General features: G+C 36.2%; 1 protein-coding gene and 1 long non-coding RNA gene across 4 annotated transcripts in view; one reads left to right on the top strand and one right to left on the bottom strand.

The window, feature by feature from the left end:
- Nucleotides 1-18,054, top strand: part of MALRD1 (MAM and LDL receptor class A domain containing 1) — a 271,441-nt gene that overhangs the window by 192,004 nt on the left and 61,383 nt on the right. Inside the window, exon 32 of the mRNA XM_080581229.1 lies at nt 5,904-6,105. Coding sequence (XP_080437355.1) covers nt 5,904-6,105 — 202 coding nt within the window. The remainder of the gene's footprint in view (nt 1-5,903; nt 6,106-18,054) is intronic.
- LOC308190198 overlaps nt 1-18,054 on the bottom strand; it is a 65,926-nt gene that overhangs the window by 20,990 nt on the left and 26,882 nt on the right. The window lies entirely within an intron of this gene.

The raw sequence follows: 18,054 nt of genomic DNA, 5'->3' as shown, positions 1-18,054 counted from the left end.
TAAAGTTATTATAAGCAGCAGATCCTTCAAAATTATTCTTATCCTAAATCCAAAACTCAGCACCATACCAGCTACTAGGAAAAAAATTAACTCAGTCCCAGCCAAAATTCAGACTGCTTTTCAAAACTGATTTTTAATGAATTTTCAGGTAATTTTATTTTAACATTTCTCACTATCAAGTCAATAAAAATGCTCAAAACCTTATTTTTCACAAAGACATTTCAGATATTCAACATGAATTTTTAGAAGTGTTTATATCAATATTGTAATTTTAATATTTGTTTATAGCTTTTAAAATATTAGGCCATGTCCTCAAGTCCATTCTTCCCAGTTTAAATTATTTATATCTCCACATACTCAAACTTTGCACATTAAGATTAAGAAAACAGAACAGTAGGTAAAGGTCAAGAGCAGTTCCAGATTAAATTGAAGTAAAAAGAAAACAGTGATTGCCTTTTGGATCAGTTGGTAACTGAAATACTCCAAGATTATGTATGAAAGATTTGTTTAAATTTACTGTGCAAGAAAGCAGACAAGATTTTTTTGAAGGAGCTTCTGAACTGAAATTTTTCAAGTATTACAGAACCCTTAGAGTTAGTGAATAAGTAGATGTATATGGCCTATGTATGTGGAGTTAGGCAGACAGCCAGTCTGCTTTTTCTTTTTTTTTCCTTTTTTTTTCTTTTTTCTTCTTTCTTCTTTCTAATTCTTTTTTTTCTTCCTTTTAAACAAAATAGTTTAATTAACTTTCATTACCTTCAATTTCGTAACGAGATCCATAAAGAAATGTCTTACATATAGGTATACATAAGGTTTCCTGTTTATGGCATTGCAACTTCTGCTTTTTATGGAGAAACATATAATAATATTTGTAACAGACTGAAGTACTCAACAAGGAATTATCATCCTATTGCAGACCCAACATACCCTTTTAGATGTTACACTTCTTTTTCTATCGAACTAATAATCTATTTTAGCAGCAACCATTGCTGTTACTAAATAAAGAATAAAAATGGACTGTAATCACTTAAATGAAAAAAGCCCAAAAAAATTTAAAAGAGAGAGAAAAAGAGAGAGAGAAGGAAGAAAATAAAAGCAACAGCTCAGTGAGGATTCGTGCTCAAGTTGCATTGGTGGTTAAAAAAAAAAAAAAAAAGAAAAGTCAAATGGTAATAGGAAGTCTGAATAATGTGTTAGAATGTAGTTATGTCACTGCAACAGATGATATTATAGCTATTATCTGAAATACAGCTATCTGCAACATTCTTGTCAGGTCTGAATTTTAAAAAAGAAAAAAAAGAAAAAAGAAAAAAGAAAAAAAAAAGAAAAAAGGAAAAAGGAAAAAGGAAAAAAGGAAAGACCAGAGAGACAGAATATAAGCAGAGATGAATGACTAAAATCACCAAATTGGTTAAAAGAAAGATAAAAAATGAAGGAAGTCTCAGTATTGGAAATAAATAATGTTGAACTACACAAAATTGTTTAAAGTTTTTTTTTTTTTTTTTAAGGGGTATAGTCCTATTTTTACAAAGAAAAAACAAAGAATATTCACTGAGATTAGAGAAGTATGTATTAAAATCGCTGCTCTTCTTTATTCACAATGTGCATTTCTCTGGCCAAATTCTACTGCTATAAACTTTGTAATTTTTTACAAGGAAATAAAGGTATAGGCTATTATTATTATTGTCTTTAGAAAGAATACAAGATCTACAACAACTCTTACACTAAGAGTGAAAGTTATTTTTAAAAGATCTGAATACTGATGCTTCAGGATATCATTCAATTGTTAGCCAACAAAAGAAAAAAAAAAGGAAAAAAAACTTCATAATGATTTGTTAAGAAAACATTAGCTTTCCTTAGAAGTACTTGACAACAGCCTTCAAGGGGTGAGTTTATTCAGCATTAAACACAAGACTAGTCTAAAGTATTAATGAATATGCTTAAAGAATAACTCTAAATATAAACAGTTTTTATTACATATATGCTACAAATGTAAATTTAGAAAATTCATTTCTCTTTACATTTTGATTAATGAAATAGTAGAGACATTTCAGCAAGAAATTGATGTTATTTTAACACCTGTTTTATTCCAGTGGAGATCCTGTTATTCATCTGTCAGACAGAAAGCGTTCAGCTTTCATTAAGCTGCAGAAAGCTTTGTCTATCAGTTTATTCCAGGAATTTGTCACACAATTGAGAGTTAAAGCCGAATTTAATTCCTGCCCTGATATTTGTTGATACTAAAAGAACTGAGATGTGGTAAATTTTTGTATAGTACAGGTCAATTTCACTTAAAATGACTAAATTTTTATTACTTCAAACTCATGTTTAAAGAAATAAAGAAAAAAAGGGGCATAATTTTCTAGTGTTTCTCTAATGTGACAGTGAATGGTGATACAATTTTGCTAATCTGTTTTGTGGGCTTTGGAGAAACAATTTCAGGGTTCTTGTAGTGTAGCTTTATCCCAACAAAGACATGAAATAATGATTGACAAGGAACAAGAACAGTTTGAAGAAGTGATCTTGAGGATGTAGAGTGGAAAACTTAATATATTCACTGGAGTTAGTGGTAGCTTTTCTCAGCTGAAATGTGTATCCGGTGCCTAGTGAAGTGAAAATATGTGTTGTCTTTCCCAAGATTCTTCTTCCTTGGCTGGTGATTAAAGACAACATGATGGGAATGTTGGGAGAATACACCTCTTGCTATGCACCCTTCGGATCTGCATTGGCTTATTGGTTATTAGCCAAGTAATTAACCTTCTAGACAGAACATAGTTTCCAGCATGCCAACTGCTAGAGTCAGGGAAGATCAGGAAGATGATATGTTATCTTGAAAAGTCAGCATGAGGGTATAAGATAGCCACATGAGTTGTAACTGCTGATGACAAAGTAGAAAATAGCAGTGTATATTTTGTGACCTTCAAAAGTACATGCACTTTCCCCACCCCCAGATTGAGTTAGAAGCTGAAAAAGGAATTCAGAAGTCTCTAGCACACAGGACATGCTGTGGTGAATTAGAACTGAGTCATGATTTTAAGGCAGGAAAATGGGTTTTGTGAAAGAATGCTGTTCACATATGGACTACAAATGAACCAGTTGGCAAAGGCACCTTGGAGAAACACCAAGAAGCAAGTACAAAAGCTTCACTCATGCATTTACATCATGGATATTATCATGCTAAATTCTTCTTAAAATCACCATGAAGTGTGTACTGGGATATTTTCACTCTTGAGCTTTTCACTCCACAGTAAATGAAGTGATAGCTTTACTACTGTTTATTCCTGTTCTTTGTGATTTAGATTGTGTGTGCACTCTAGAAATGCTATCAGTACACAATGACTAGTTAGTACAATACATGCTTGTTACTTGTAAATTAAAATGATGGGATTTAGCCTACAACTAGATCAGTATAAGATTGAGCACATTCTACTCAGGCTGGTAGATTTTCCTTTTCCCTTCCCTTCCCTTCCCTTCCCTTCCCTTCCCTTCCCTTCCCTTCCCTTCCTCTTTAAATTGTTTCCACTACCAGACTGACTTGTAAACAATTCATAGGATGCTGTGTGGGGAGGTGTTGGAGTCTCTGGAGACACTAAGCATTACAGAGCTGTAACTCTCCAGGGCTCTAGGGAACTTATATCTATGAGAATTTGCTGTACTCTTTATGTGCTGCTGGGTTTGTACATGTGTAAATGTACATGTGTAAATGTTCTGCTGAAGAGAAACTATGCTCCTGTTTCTTTCTATGTCACTATTAGTGGCATACTTACTCCTTACCCAACAGTTACATTGTGTGTATCCTTCTGAAAAGGTCAGCAAAAATCTTGTAGACGCTAAGTATATTTCTTGACTCAGAAGATGCTTCAAACCCTCATTGACAAAAGTAACCTCACTGAAGAACCTCACTTTACATCTTTCACTTTCTGTGGGCATAAGCTTTGAGAGTATCAAGTCTGTATCCCCAGGTAAAGAAACAGACACTTTGGGCTTCACATTTTTCTGAACTCCATTGTAATCCATTTTTTTTTTTGGCTTGAATCAACTATTTCTTCTCAAAACTTTTCATTGTATCCCAGCTTGGTTTTTAGAAGATTGATGCTGGATAGTGCTGTTACACAGTCCTGTAGCACAACATCAGTCTTGACAAAATTGGGTCCTAATTTGAATTATTGTATGTCAGTCCTCTTACTTCTCCTTTACTCCAACTCAGAAAAAATGTACATTAGTATTCAGGAACTACAGGTATTTTGGTCAATACAGCAACTTCCATAAAGCATGTGATTCATTGTGTCATTTGGGTTTTTAGCTTGTTTGTCTCACCACGCTCACTGGGAGAGTCAGAGGTAGGTAATATACATATCATTAGTTATAAAATTAAGTTTATAACTTTCTCAAGACTTAAAGATTTTGTTTGTTTGTCAGTTTGTGTGTGTGTGTGTGTTCCATTGTTAAACTGGGACACTAAAGTGGGAATGTGAACCCCAGGGCCACTGGAAAATCACGCTAAATGCTGAAGAGAAAGATAGTGTTGAAAGTAAGGAAGAGAGGATAATGATTAAAATCTTCAGTCCCATAAATAAATAATTATCAACTGGAATGGCTGGAATATGACGACTTTCATGACTCCAGCTCTTTGTCATTATTTCTGAACTAATTTAGATTGCATGAGGATTTTGGATACCTGAGTAGGAAATGTAACTACCTGTGTAATCTCCAGAATGCTGTGCATGACATTAATTCACCAGTTGTTTACTTGTGAATTTATTTGTTGTCATTCCTATTGCTTTCACTATTGGATAATTATTTATTTATTTATTTGTATTGTTGCTAAACATGTTTGGGTTTATTTACCACAAAACACAGTATTATAAATTACATTTACTGAACTACAGGCTTTAAACCCTGAATACTGACCCTTATATTTGTCTCTAAAATCTTCACCCAGTCTAACAACTATAAGAAGGTCACGCTTTAGAGAATAAAGGATAGCTCTAGAACCTTCTGAATCTTTTCTTCAGTATTTAGATGAAATTTATGTTAGGTCTTCACTCATTAGCTTCTATCAGCTGAGACAGTCAGTAGGTGTTGTGGTTTAACCCGGCTGGCAGCTAAACACCACACAGCCGTTCGCTCACCCTCCCCCCTCCCTCTCTGGGATGGGGGAGAGAAACGGGAAAGTGAAGCCGGTGAGTTGAGATAAAGACAGTTTATTAAGACAGGAATATAATAATAACAATAATAATAATAGTGATAATGATAATAGTATTAATAATAATAATGTGTAAGAAACAAGTGATGCACAATGCAATTGCTCACCACCCGCTGACCGATGCCCAGCCTATCCCCGAGCAGCCGGCCCCCCCACCCCGGCCAGCCACCCCTATATATTGTTTAGCATGACGTCAGATGGTATGGAATACCCCTTTGGCCAGTTTGGGTCAGCTGTCCTGGGTCTGTCCCCTCCCAGCTCCTGCTGCACCCCCAGCCTGCTCGCTGGCAGGACAGAGCGAGAAGCCGAAAACTCCTTGGCCTGGTGTAAACACTGCTCTGCAACAATTAAAACATCAGCATGTTATCAGCGCTCTTCTCATCCTAATCCAAAACATAGCACCCTACCAGCTACTAGGAGGAAAAATTAACTCTGTCCTAACTGGAACTAGGACAGTAGGTTTTCCAATTAGTGATTGTATTAGCAGTTCTTGTTATTTTTTTTTTTCAGAGTACCTTTTACTTGCAGCTGAGCTAACATTAGCAAAGGTGCAGGTGTGAGTTTGAACCTTACTTAAGAAGGTCACTATTACTTACACAGCTTGCTGCACTATTTGGCTTAGGCTATGTTACTCCAGTTAACTTCATTCCTCTGTCTATTAATGCTGATTCACTTGCATCTCTATCATTGTCAATAGGTATATGCAGTTGAAGAACATGGAATGGATATTCTTATGTGGTCTTCTAGTAGAAATAAAGAAAACAAATGGATGTATGCAAATGTGGTCCTCTCCAGTAACAGCCCTTTCAGAGTTGCTTTTGAAGCTGAAGTGGGGCAAAGTGAACCCACAGAATTTGCTCTTGATGATATTTCTTTCACCCCAGAGTGTATGGATGGAGGTATGTTATTACACAAATATTTACAATACCTATTTTCTTTTCAAGAAGAGGAAAATTGGGGCTTTTCATATCTCTGTGAATCGTAGATACAAAATTTTACTTTGATTTTACTTTTTTTAAATAACTGCGGTACTAATATATTTTTATCACGTTAAAAAAATAGCAAAAAGAAATAACAGCAAGTCATGCAATGGTGTGCTTTCAAAGGAAAGAAAAATGTGCAAAGGAGAGTAAATCAAATTTATCGTATATAACACACATGGCAGATTTTAAAAGTAGTGCCTTTTTCTCTAAAGGAAAGGAGCTAGTATACCTATCAGAGTGATTCCTATCTATTTGTTGGTTGAATGCAATGTCTGAGTAAATATATTTGCCTGTGATTGTAAAAGACAGTTTTGTGTTAAAACTTGCATCTGAACGTATCATTAATTATAGCAACTCAGTATGTTAGTGGCATCGAGGGCCTGTAAGTATTTTTACGAAGCATGTTCAAGAGGGATTTATCATCACTCATCTGTAACAGTTTTCTGTTGTATGAGAATAGTCAAAGAAGGACATAATTTGAGATGGAAGAGTTTTATGAGTATCAAAGTGATTCACAATTATTTTAAAAAGAAAATGATTAGTTCTTGTATCTTTTTTTCTCTTCATCAAATATCTCAGAAGTATAACAAATTTACCCTGTCATTGAGCTCTTTGAGAGTTTATAATCTAAATTCTGCTAGACAAGTTAAGTGACTTGAACTCTGTAAAGAAAATGAATTAAATTCTAATGCCTTATAATGTCATACTTAATTTTAAAAAAGAAAGTATGTGTGTGAATAGGGATTCTGATAGGAATATCAGCCATCCCATTTTCTAAGGAGAAAAGGAAGAGGGGGAGGGAATGAAGAAACAGAAAGTTTCTGTGTAGATTTTCATTCATAAGAAACAACAGGGAACAATTATGGTTAAATAAAAGGTAATACAGATGTTTTAAAAATGCTCTTGAATGGCATTCTATTTATACAGCTCTTATTGTTCAGATAGGATAGTTTGTGTATAAATTAGTTGTGAATCTGTTCAATACACTGTTTTTCTTATTGTGATGATTAAGCAGCTCCTTGGAGAATTAACCACATGCTGATTAAAGCTTCAAGTGAAATATATATTCAAGGAGGTGGCATTTTCTCCACCTCAATATCAACAGAAGTTTTTATTTTCCCACCAGTAGGCTCAGGAAAAAATTATTTTGGAATGCACTACAATGAGCTGCAAACCATATAAATAAACAAGTGCTTGTTCTACCCTTATTATCTTAATAACTTCTGTTAATCATACCTTAAGAATTATTAAGCATGAAAATGCCTAAATGTAGCAGAACAGGAAGTGAAAATGTCAAATTATATATTTTGATCTATATTCCAATAATGTATATAAAGCAAATTTCTATTTTTATGGTACTCTGGCAATCTATTATGAACAAGCATGAATTCAGAGGGAGGAAAAGTCTTCCTTGGAAAATGTATGCTAAGGTATCTTGAAATTGTAACTACAGAAATAATGTAATTTTTATGAAGTAACGTTTTCAAATTGGCTTCAGAGATTTTCCCATTGTAGAATACTTCTGAGTATCTACCTGTGTCATACTCTGTACTCCTTGAAAATATGGTATATCATAAAACAAATCATTCATTTTAATATCCATTCGTTTTGATGAAGAATAAAATACTCCCCCCTCTTTGTCCTGTCCCTCCACCCCCCCAAAAAGAGATATTTCCTAATTTGCATTAATTTGGTTAACAGAATTTCTGAAGTTCTGAAGGTCATATTTTCTGATACCTCTCAGCTGCTTCTTCTCCTATGAATTAACAAATTCTTTCTGAATATACACAGTTATTACTGGAAAATAATTTAGCATTTAGTGATTATTGGAAAGACATCAATTAACAAACATTGGTTGCAGGAGGTCTTTTTCATGGTTTTTAATTCCTGTCACATAACATCTCTCTTCCATACTCTGTTGTAAATTCTCTTCCACTCATTTAAGCCCATTGTGTGGAATTAGGATATTAAGCCTTCTATCCTTACAATATTTGTTTATAACTCCATTTGTAACCTACAGTTTGCATTAAATATCCTAGATCCATCCTCCTTAAACCTGATGCTTCCACAATTCCAAATTTTGTTAATGCATCTCCACTTCCTCACTTAGCCAGCCATCCATTCTCAGGCCTTCTAATTTGATATTGCCCACACATTCTCATGGAATCATGGAATATCCCGAGTTGAAAGGGACCCACAAGGATCATCAAATCCAACTCCTGGGTCCCCAAAGGACCACCCAAAAAATCAGGCCATATCAGTCTGAGAGTGTTGTCCAAACACTTCTTGAATTCAAGTAACTTGAACATTCTCTGCTTCCTCCAACCACTCCACAGTGGTATGTGCACCCTGACAATTCTGCCAGTTTCTTCTGCCAGCCAGCCTCCTCTAATGTTATAGTCACTCTTTCTGTTGCCCCAAGTGTGTATTTCTCCCCCATTCTAATAACAATAAAGAATAATAAATGGTATCATGAAAGGCAATCTACTAGTGAGTTTGTGACTTGATATATCCTCTTCTGTCCAGACCAGAAATAATATTTAGATGATATTACTTGCATGTGTTCTGAATTTTGATTTCTCTAACGGTTTTGTACTGCAAACAAGTGTCCTTTCCTAGTCATGCTTGCTGGCTAGGTAGGCCAAATCTGTGTTTGCAAAGAGGCGAGAGAACCACAGAAAATCTGTACAATGAAATAAATCCAGTTGTTTAGGAGGAAGAACAGAACTGTGACACTTTAATCAAGACAAAGACGTGCTTGACAAAGAGTAGCTACTCAGGAGGAGGCTCTATTTTTCACTAATGACTTAAAAATTGAGATAGTAAAATTTGAAATTACCTGCAAATAGTACAAAATAACTGCCCTGTAAAGAGAGTTCAGTATGCGGTTCTTGCAGAGATATGAGCAAGAACATTTTGCTTTAGCAGTAATGGTGGGGAAGTTTACCTACTCCGCTGCCAGACCTGCTTCGATTTTTGCTCTTCATGTTTATTCAAAGACTTAGCTCAAAGAAGTGTGTATACCTGCAGTACAGTTTTTTTTGTAGTATTATTTCTTTCAGAAGATAGCTTTACTATTGAAGATTTTTCCCCCTCTCTGTATGATTATTTTTCAGCTTTTCTTTAATTACTTTGGGTTTCCTCAGGCAACATGTTCTAAATAGAAGCAATCACAATTTAGCTAGTTGGGAGCTCTAAGCAATAAAGCATTACCGACAGCTCTAATTCAGGTGAGATTTTTTTTTTTTTAAGTACTCAGCCCTCATTAGCCATGAGTTTCTTCAGATTGAAGAACATTTCTGAACGTTTGAACAAAATGTGATCAAGCTAGCCCCTGGCTTTCTGCAGAAGTAACTTGTAGCTGATGCTCGTGCATGGAGAAAGCTGCAGTGCCAGCTGCTAGTAGCACAGGATCTACCGTAGTTCAGCATTAACTGCTGAATGAGATGTACTCTTACCATTTCCAAGGTCAGCTATTTTCTGCTGATAAATGTTTGTGAAGTCTTTATATTTTCCACCAATAATCAAAAACATTAATACAGGAGTCAGTGAATCTTACTGACTGCAAAACTTGTTACCCATTTCTAAATATATTTTGATTTTAAACTGTTTAGAATTTTGATTATTTATTTAATAAGTTTATTTTTAAAAATACAAGTTAAAATATCCTTACATTCCTAGTTTCAGTTGGACCAAGAATACTGAAGTATTGAGTCAGATGTTTATTAATATCTTTCTCTTGTAATTCACCTGAAAATAGGAGGCATTACAGAAATTCTTAAAATGTCTTTTTTCCGAATTTATATCCCCAAGTTAACATTAAAACATTATTAAGATGCCTAACACGCAAACTTTAGTCCACTCACGTAAATCAGAATGCTATATTTCTTCACTCATTGAAGAAGTAAAATGGAAGAAAAATGTATGTGTAACTTAAATATTGAGATATTAGTTACAGTGTTGGGAGAGTTTTCTCAGGAAGTAAATAAGTAGTAAATATATTTTAAAGATATTATCTGGCTGATAATCTAGAATCATTAAGCCTAATTAATAAATACATGCATGTTTTACACTCTCAATATTGATTCAAATTTCCATCCATGAAATAGCATGTTTATCAAGTGTTCTTCATATATAGTACATTTGGCTTGCCATATCTGCATTTGGCTTGTCACAGTTTCTACAGATAATTATTTTTAATTAAGCAGACTGATGTTACCTTGGAGATTGATATTACACGGCTACAGAACTTCAGCAGAAAGGAGACAACTTTCTCTATATTTACAATTGTACTGTGAGGTGGCCATCATTTCCAGTCCCATCAAACTCAAATATTTCAAGTGCTAGTGGTCCCTCAAGACATATTACACACATCTTTATGCACCAAAAGTAGGATCTTAAGGCTTGCTTAATAAAATATAGGCATATAGAACTATAATTGTTTACAAATATTTATGCCTCATGACAATTCATTGTTTTGTCATAAACAAAGACAAACATTTGCTTTTGCGATCTCTTCCAAAGATCACCCAAGCAAAAATATTTTTGTTTGTGGAGATTGCTGGTAGAACATAAATCTCACTACAAAGCCATCACTGGCTGCTGCTGCGGCCTGTCATGAAGTGAAGTTTTCTACTAACTCCTCTTTAGCGACACCTTTGTGAACTTATATTTCTAAATACTTAAAAATTCTAGTACTTCCTGAATACTTAGAGTTCTAAATTCTAGTAATGCTTTAAATAAGCACTTTGTGTTCATTTATTAAAAAACAAAACAAAAAAGACACGCTCAGTTGATACTTTAAGATGAATATTTGGGTGCACCTCAGATATAAACAGAAGTGCAAACATCATCCAGCAGCCTAGCATCCAGAGTGTTTGAGAAAACAGCATTTGCTTTTCCACCATTAGTCAAGCTTTCAGTGTTTGTTGATACTGAACTGGTGACATTATTTAGTGAAATAACTAACAAGTTGAAGAAAAATAAATCTAAATGGGTTCCTGTCATCTCCCTTCAACTTTTGCTTAACACTGTATTTTTCATTTGTTTTTTTTCTGCCTTCTTTCATAGTTAACTTCTTGTACCTGCTCAATGCTCTAAAGTATTTTTCCCTCTTCTTCTGTTTCACGAACTACTTTTTATCATAATTTACTTTAGACCGTTTTCTACTTTTGTTTTTTCATACATTCCTTCCTCTACAAGGTGTTAAAAATATATTTATTTATGTATTTTTAGCCTATAAGCTTAATACATGAGAAAGGACTGCCAGTGCTACAACTATCCTCCTGTACCCTACTGCAGCTTCATTTTCACCTGGAAGATGTGTGTACAACAGGAAATATCATTATATAAGGATACATTGGAGATAAAGGGGCAACTGAAATAATAGAAAGCAGTCAGTGCAGACAGGAGAACATGCTGTCTCTGTGTCATCTATTATGGTGGAATTGCACAAAACTCAGTGTTATTTCCCAGACTTGTGTTAGATAGTCTTTTGTCTAATGTTGTCATGGTTCTTGACTTCACCACACAGGTTACCAACAAAATGGTCAGAGATCTGCCATGTAGGTGCTCAAGTACAGTAAAATCAGTGGTTGTTGACTGCTTTCGCTTAGGTGAAAAGACGGCTTTGACAATGCCGTAATGTGTCCAAATCTTTCCATTGCTTTGTAGAAAAATACAAACTAGACCTGCTGCAAAAGTTTTAAATAATCCTTGCTTTGAGCAAGCTTTCACTTTTTGTAAAGTAAAGCATATCAGGATCTGTGAATTACAAGACTGGATTTGGCTCCACAAACCCAAGCCAACTAATACTTTAATTAAAAAAAAAAAAAAGAAGCCCACAAAGCTTCTCACTACCCCAAAACCTAATATACTCCAGAAACTGAATCTGCACATTCTTTGAGACATCATCATGACAGGTGGATGGATCTATTCCTATGGATGGTCTTTTCTAACTTTCCGTGAGAGATAATGCTGCAATGAAGAGCTGTGACAAAGGAAACTGTATTTTACAAAAAATTTAGGACAGATATGTTCAAAACTTCAGATCAGCCATCATATGAAAAAGGTCCAGCTAGTACCATAACCTGTCCCCAGTAGTGGCCAACTAAGGATGTCTGGGGAAGAATATAACAGAAAGGGAACTGCATGTGCTGGTTCCCCTGATATTTTGCCCATTGCTCTGAGCTACTATAATTTTAATTGCTCTGTGTTATCTTAAAGGTATCTAATTTTCAGAAAATATTGAGTAGTCATTCTTCAGAAATTAAGTCCCTTGTCATTTCAGATTAGAAACCTCAAAGCAAAGGCACATATTCGTTACAAAATTCTAATTCTGTAACATCTTGGCTAATAATTATTTATTCATTTATCTCCAACATACGAACACACTCTTTGAATCCAGATCATCTGTAAACCTTCCTCTGCTCTTCTTGCCACAGACTTGCATTTGCTTGCCAACAAGATCTGTGTGTTCATATACACTGACATAATCTTTAATCAAATTATTGAATCCTATTTTATTCACAAGACCCTCTGCTTATTTTTTTTCAATACAAAAAGATGAGAGATAATTGAATTTCTTGTTTTTTGCATGCATGCTATTCAACTACTCCTCTGAAAGCAGAATTATTTATCTTTATTACAAGGTTTTCTACACACCTTATAGCTACTGTGCCCAAATACTTCAAAAATATGTGATAATTACTTCCATAATTACTGCCTATTGCATAATGCTATCTAAAGCTAAAACCAAACTGCCAACTAAAAAGAAAGTGACAAAATAATTCCTGTATCTTTGGGCATCAGATTGGAAATCTCCAAAATTTTGCTTTTCAGAGTCAGAAAAATAAATAACATTGAATTTAAACAAAAAGCAAAATACAACATTGACACAATGTTTCTACTTAACCGGCAGACCAGCAAAAGTATTACAGGTCAAACTAGCCAAATAATCAGCCTAGAAAGAAGTGTGCATTGATAGATAAATTAAATGCTCTCAGGCCCTTTAAGTAAATATCATTTCACTAGGTCTCATAAGAATAGCATAATTCATACCTGAATTCATAATTCATTCATGTATCTATCAACCCAAAAAGCCATAGTGAAGGCTGTGTGTGTGTGCGTGTGAAGTGATAGAAAATTCTGCAGCGGAACAGAGCTCATCTGACAAAAGCTTAGAAGGAGTTGATAATCCACCTCTGAAACTCCCAGAGCCTGAGCGCAGGAGACACTGGAATGGTTAACTGTCTGAGCTGCTCATACTACAGCATTAGATCATGGGGAAAAACTCTGTAGAGGAGACTTAATTTCTGATTTCTTTAAGTTGCAGAGCCAGGGGAATCACTGTTAGCTTGTCTGCTCATGCTGTAGTGAAGCAGAAATCCCTCTCAGATTGAGAGCTCAGGGAGTTTCTTTCCTCAAGGGCGAGAGATGATTCAGGGGAAGCTGCTGGAGGAGTCTACCTGTAAAACAAAGGAGTGGAAGAGAGAAGCAAGGAAGAAGTGATAGAGGACTGGGGATATTTGTGAATAGTTTCTCTAGTTAACTAGTCTCTCCCTGAAACTAATCAGAATGTGGTTTAGATCTTCTTTGCTTGGCAGAGATAGGACATTTCTGCATTTTTAAAACAAAAAAAAAATTATATATATATATATGGCACAGAACAGCACCTTAGAGAGATTCTTCAGCCTATTTCAGTATCTTCCTGTGCACAGGCCCAGCTGTCAGTGAAGCCACAATTTTTGCAAATTTCATAGGAAGAGAAGTAGGGAATATTTCTAGGATGAGACAGTTACAGAACATAACCTAGCATAATTAGTGGCAAGTCCTGAATGCAGTTGTATCATGCATAAATAAACATATTTGTCCAAATTCTCCAGTTTCTCTCTGCCTTCTTATACTTCCAGAATCTTGAAATCTTCTGAGTCAAGCTAGATGCTTTTTAAGAAATTAAAAGTCTTTGGATTTATTAATAGTGTTTTAGAATAGTCTCATTTATTTACATACACATGCACAACAATAAAAAACAAACAAAAAAGACAGATCAGAGAGGTGATGCTTTACATTTAGTTTGTTCATAAAAAAATATTATTGGAAATAATTGTTTTCATGAGACTGCTGGAGAGAAGAAAATTCTCAGATTCTTCATTAGGTAAGACTTACTTTTCTCCTCATCTAGAGTAAAGCTCAGATTTATCAAATTATGAAGAGTTTACCATAGTTTTTCTTCAGGAGATTCTTATTAGGTGATGAAAAATTTGTAGCTGTGCAAACTGCTTTTCATTAGAAGTTAAGCTGAGAAAAAAAAAAAAATAGCATAGCATTGTGTTACCGCTCCATCTATGAAAATTGTCCTGATAACCAGTTGTTCTTTTCTCTACTCTAAGCCTGTCCCCTATCACTTTGCTGGAAACTAAAGCTTCACAGTTTCTCCAGTTCTTCGTTGCTCTTAATAAATAAATAAAAGCATTATGATAACAGGCATAGCTTGCAATTTCTGGACTGCTCTTAGCAGAAATGTGATAAATATTGCTATGACTGTTCATAGGTAGTAAGTGAATTCCAGTCTTTAGTGGTAGATCTCTGAGTGGAAATTATATAGCTTGATTTTACTAGCAGCATGTTACTTACGTGTGCAAATAGGGTTCCTTTAAAACACATTCTGCACAATTCTGCACAGATATACAAAACTGTGATATCACTGGGACAAGTTCTGGTTTTGTTAAATTTGGCTTTGTAACAGCGTTTCTGGGATCTTTTCCAGCACCCTGCCCTATACGTCTGTATTCTCAAAAGGGGAAGAGGACTATATATTCAATTATCCATGCTCAATTCCCCACATACACGTACCCTATTTTTTTTTCTCTTTAAGCTTTGACATGAACGTTTTATTTTGTTGCAGACGCCTTACTTACATAGATAAAGACTCATGGACAGCTTGTAAAAGTATCTGAACAAGTTCAGTGCATTGAATTTTTTTTAACAAGGTTGCTTCCTTGCAGCCACCTTGAATCGGCTGATTTAATGCCCTGATCCAGCGTGTACTGAAGTGAAAGTGAAGACTGCCACTTACTTCAACTTAATTAATGCACTGGATTGGGTCTGAAATTAATTTATACTCTTGTCTAATGGAAACTGTTGAAGGGGTTTATTTTTGACTCTTTTAGCTACAGTTAATAGGTCTGCAGTTTTTATTAGATTTAGTAGGCAAACTACTTATGCAAATGTATCACACAGATTGTTAGTTTTCAAGGGTCTGATGCAAGACCCATTAAAATCAATGTCTGCCCATTTACCTAAATGGACTTTAGAGCAAGCTCTCACACAACTGAGCTAATGCTGCATAATAGTGTGTGGTAACATTATTTCATGCTTTCTGGTGTTGATTTTAATGCCAATGTCTACTAGTCTGAAGTAGAATTCACTGTTAATAGGTGATACATGAATATATGGAGACCTACTCTGCAGGAATCTTGGTATCTGAATAAGGAAGACAGAAAAGAAATGCATATCATGGAGGTCTTGTTTCACATAATTTAAGTATGTTTGTATGTTTCTGGCTGTGCTAACGACTGTGTAATATGAACATTTATACTATCATTTTATATTACCATTTGGGAAATAGCAGCTACGCTGTTTCCTGTGGCTGGACTCGTGTCACATGTTGAAGCTTGGCATGCAGCCAGGAAGCAGCATCAATACCATGTGCTCAGTCACACTCCATAGATGACAGACAACAGTGCAACAAAGCATCTGTATACAGAAAATGTTCATCAAACATTTCATAAGTATTTCATAAATCCCCATCCCATGAATATGGAATTGTGTTGTTGACCATGAGCACTTCATTCACAGAAGACTTTTCACACTGTAAATCATCCCAAATCATCAGCTCCAAAACTCTATTTAGTGTAACAGATGTTTTGATGATTAACACATTGATATAAAAACATCCCTAAGAGCATCCATTTTATATGACAAGGGCATACAGGTATATTCAGCTGCAGTTATTGCACTTCATGAAGCAGTACATACAAAAGTTGGTTCCAGGTTTTTGATTTTTCATGTATCTCAGTGTATTGGGCTTACATGGCAAGGTTTTCAAAGCATGGGGGCTGCAGGGGTGACCTCTGCGAGCAGAGCCCAGTAGCTGCCCCATGTCAGATCAGAGCCAGCTCCAGTCAACTCCAAAAAGGATCCAGTGCTGGCTAGAGATGAACCAGTGAGCCAGGATAGTTGGACCTCAGTGAGAACAGATTGAAGGATGGGGAAATAGAAAAAACAACCAAACAAAAAGAAACTGCTGCTTGAGAGGGGAGTGAGAAGCAGCCCTGCAGCCCCCAAGGTCAGTGCAGAAGAAGGGCAGGAGGTGCTCCAGGCTCACAGCAGCAGTTCCCCTGCGGCCTGTGGAGAGGCCCCTGGTGGAGCAGGCTGTCCCCCTGCAGCCCATGGGTCCCACACGGAGCAGATCTCCACGCTGCAGCCCGTGGAGGAGCCCCCGCTGGAGCAGGTGGATGTGGCCTGGAGGAGGCTGCGGCCCATGGAGAGCCCCCGCAGGAGCAGGCCCCGGGCCGGAGCTGCAGCCCGTGGAGAGGAGCCCCCGCAGGAGCAGGGGGCCTGGGGGGAGCTGCCACTTGTGGGGGACCCGTGCTGGAGCAGTTTGCTCCTGGGGGATGGACCCTGTGGTACGGAGCCGTGTGGGAGCAGTTCTTGAAGAGCTGCTGCCTGTGGGCAGCCCCCTCAGGATCAGTTCAGGAAGGACAGCATCCCGTGGGAGGGACCCCACATTGGAGCAGGGGCAGAGAGTGACTGTGAAGGAGTGGCAGAAATTAAGTGTTATGGACTGACCGCAGCCCCCATTCCCCTTTTCCCCTGTGCCACTCAAGGAGGGGGGCGGGGGGGAATATGTTTTTAGTTTGCTTTTAATTTCTTGCTCCTTTAGTCTTTTAGTAAGAGACAATAAATTACATTAATCTCCTTGAGTCTGTTTTGCCTGCAATGGTAATTGGTGAGCAATCTCCCTGTCCTTATCTCAACCCTTGAGTGCTTTTTCATTGTATTTTCTCCCCTAGTTCCTTTGAGGAAGGGAAGTGAGGGAGCAGTGTGGTGGAGTTTAGCCAGCCATCAGTGTGAAACCACCACACTCAGCTACCCAATTTCTCTTTGATGTGTGAGGATGCTGGTAGGGTAGCATTTCTTGGTCCTTAAGTTATTACTCACCAAACACAGTTGCATGAGCAATTTTCACAAACGATTTTAGGACCCAACTATAAACTCATAATTAAAATGTCTTTTTATGAAGTACAAGTAGATTTTATATGAACTTTTAAAAAAACTTTAATTTTGATTATTTGCCGTGTACAACATAAAAATAAATGTAAAAAAAAAAAGTGCAAAGTAAAAATAAATACATGTTCTGAGCTTGCTACTTAAAAAAAATCATGATTTCTTTAGGTATAATGGAACTTCAACAATTTGCTGCTGTTTTCCTGCAGATCTAAATCCAGACTCAGTGTTCAGAAGAGCAGAGGTTATTTTCTCTGAAATTGTTTTTGATTAGTCTGCTTTTCATCTGTGTGCTAATACTGAAAGTATTCCTGAGTATCTCCAGTCCTGGTTTTCCGTGATCATGCAGCTTGGATACAGAAAGCTAAGCTTTTATCCTGTGTTCCTTAGAACATACCACTGTCAGTAGATTTATCTCCAAATCCTTAAACAGCTTCAAATAGACACTGCTTTTTAAAAAGAAACCTGTACAATATCTCTCCCACTTCTGAATGTGGTCTGAAAATTAGAGCCACATAACACTAAGGAGATGAGTGGTGGATTGGGAACATCTTTTCCACACTTGGCGAAAGGTGA

This window comes from Anser brachyrhynchus (genome assembly GCF_964034855.1).
Source record: "Anser brachyrhynchus genome assembly, chromosome: 2".
Taxonomy (NCBI): domain Eukaryota; kingdom Metazoa; phylum Chordata; class Aves; order Anseriformes; family Anatidae; genus Anser; species Anser brachyrhynchus.
The sequence above is the reverse complement of the archived record's forward strand: the minus strand, read 5'-3'. Positions and strand labels throughout refer to the sequence as shown.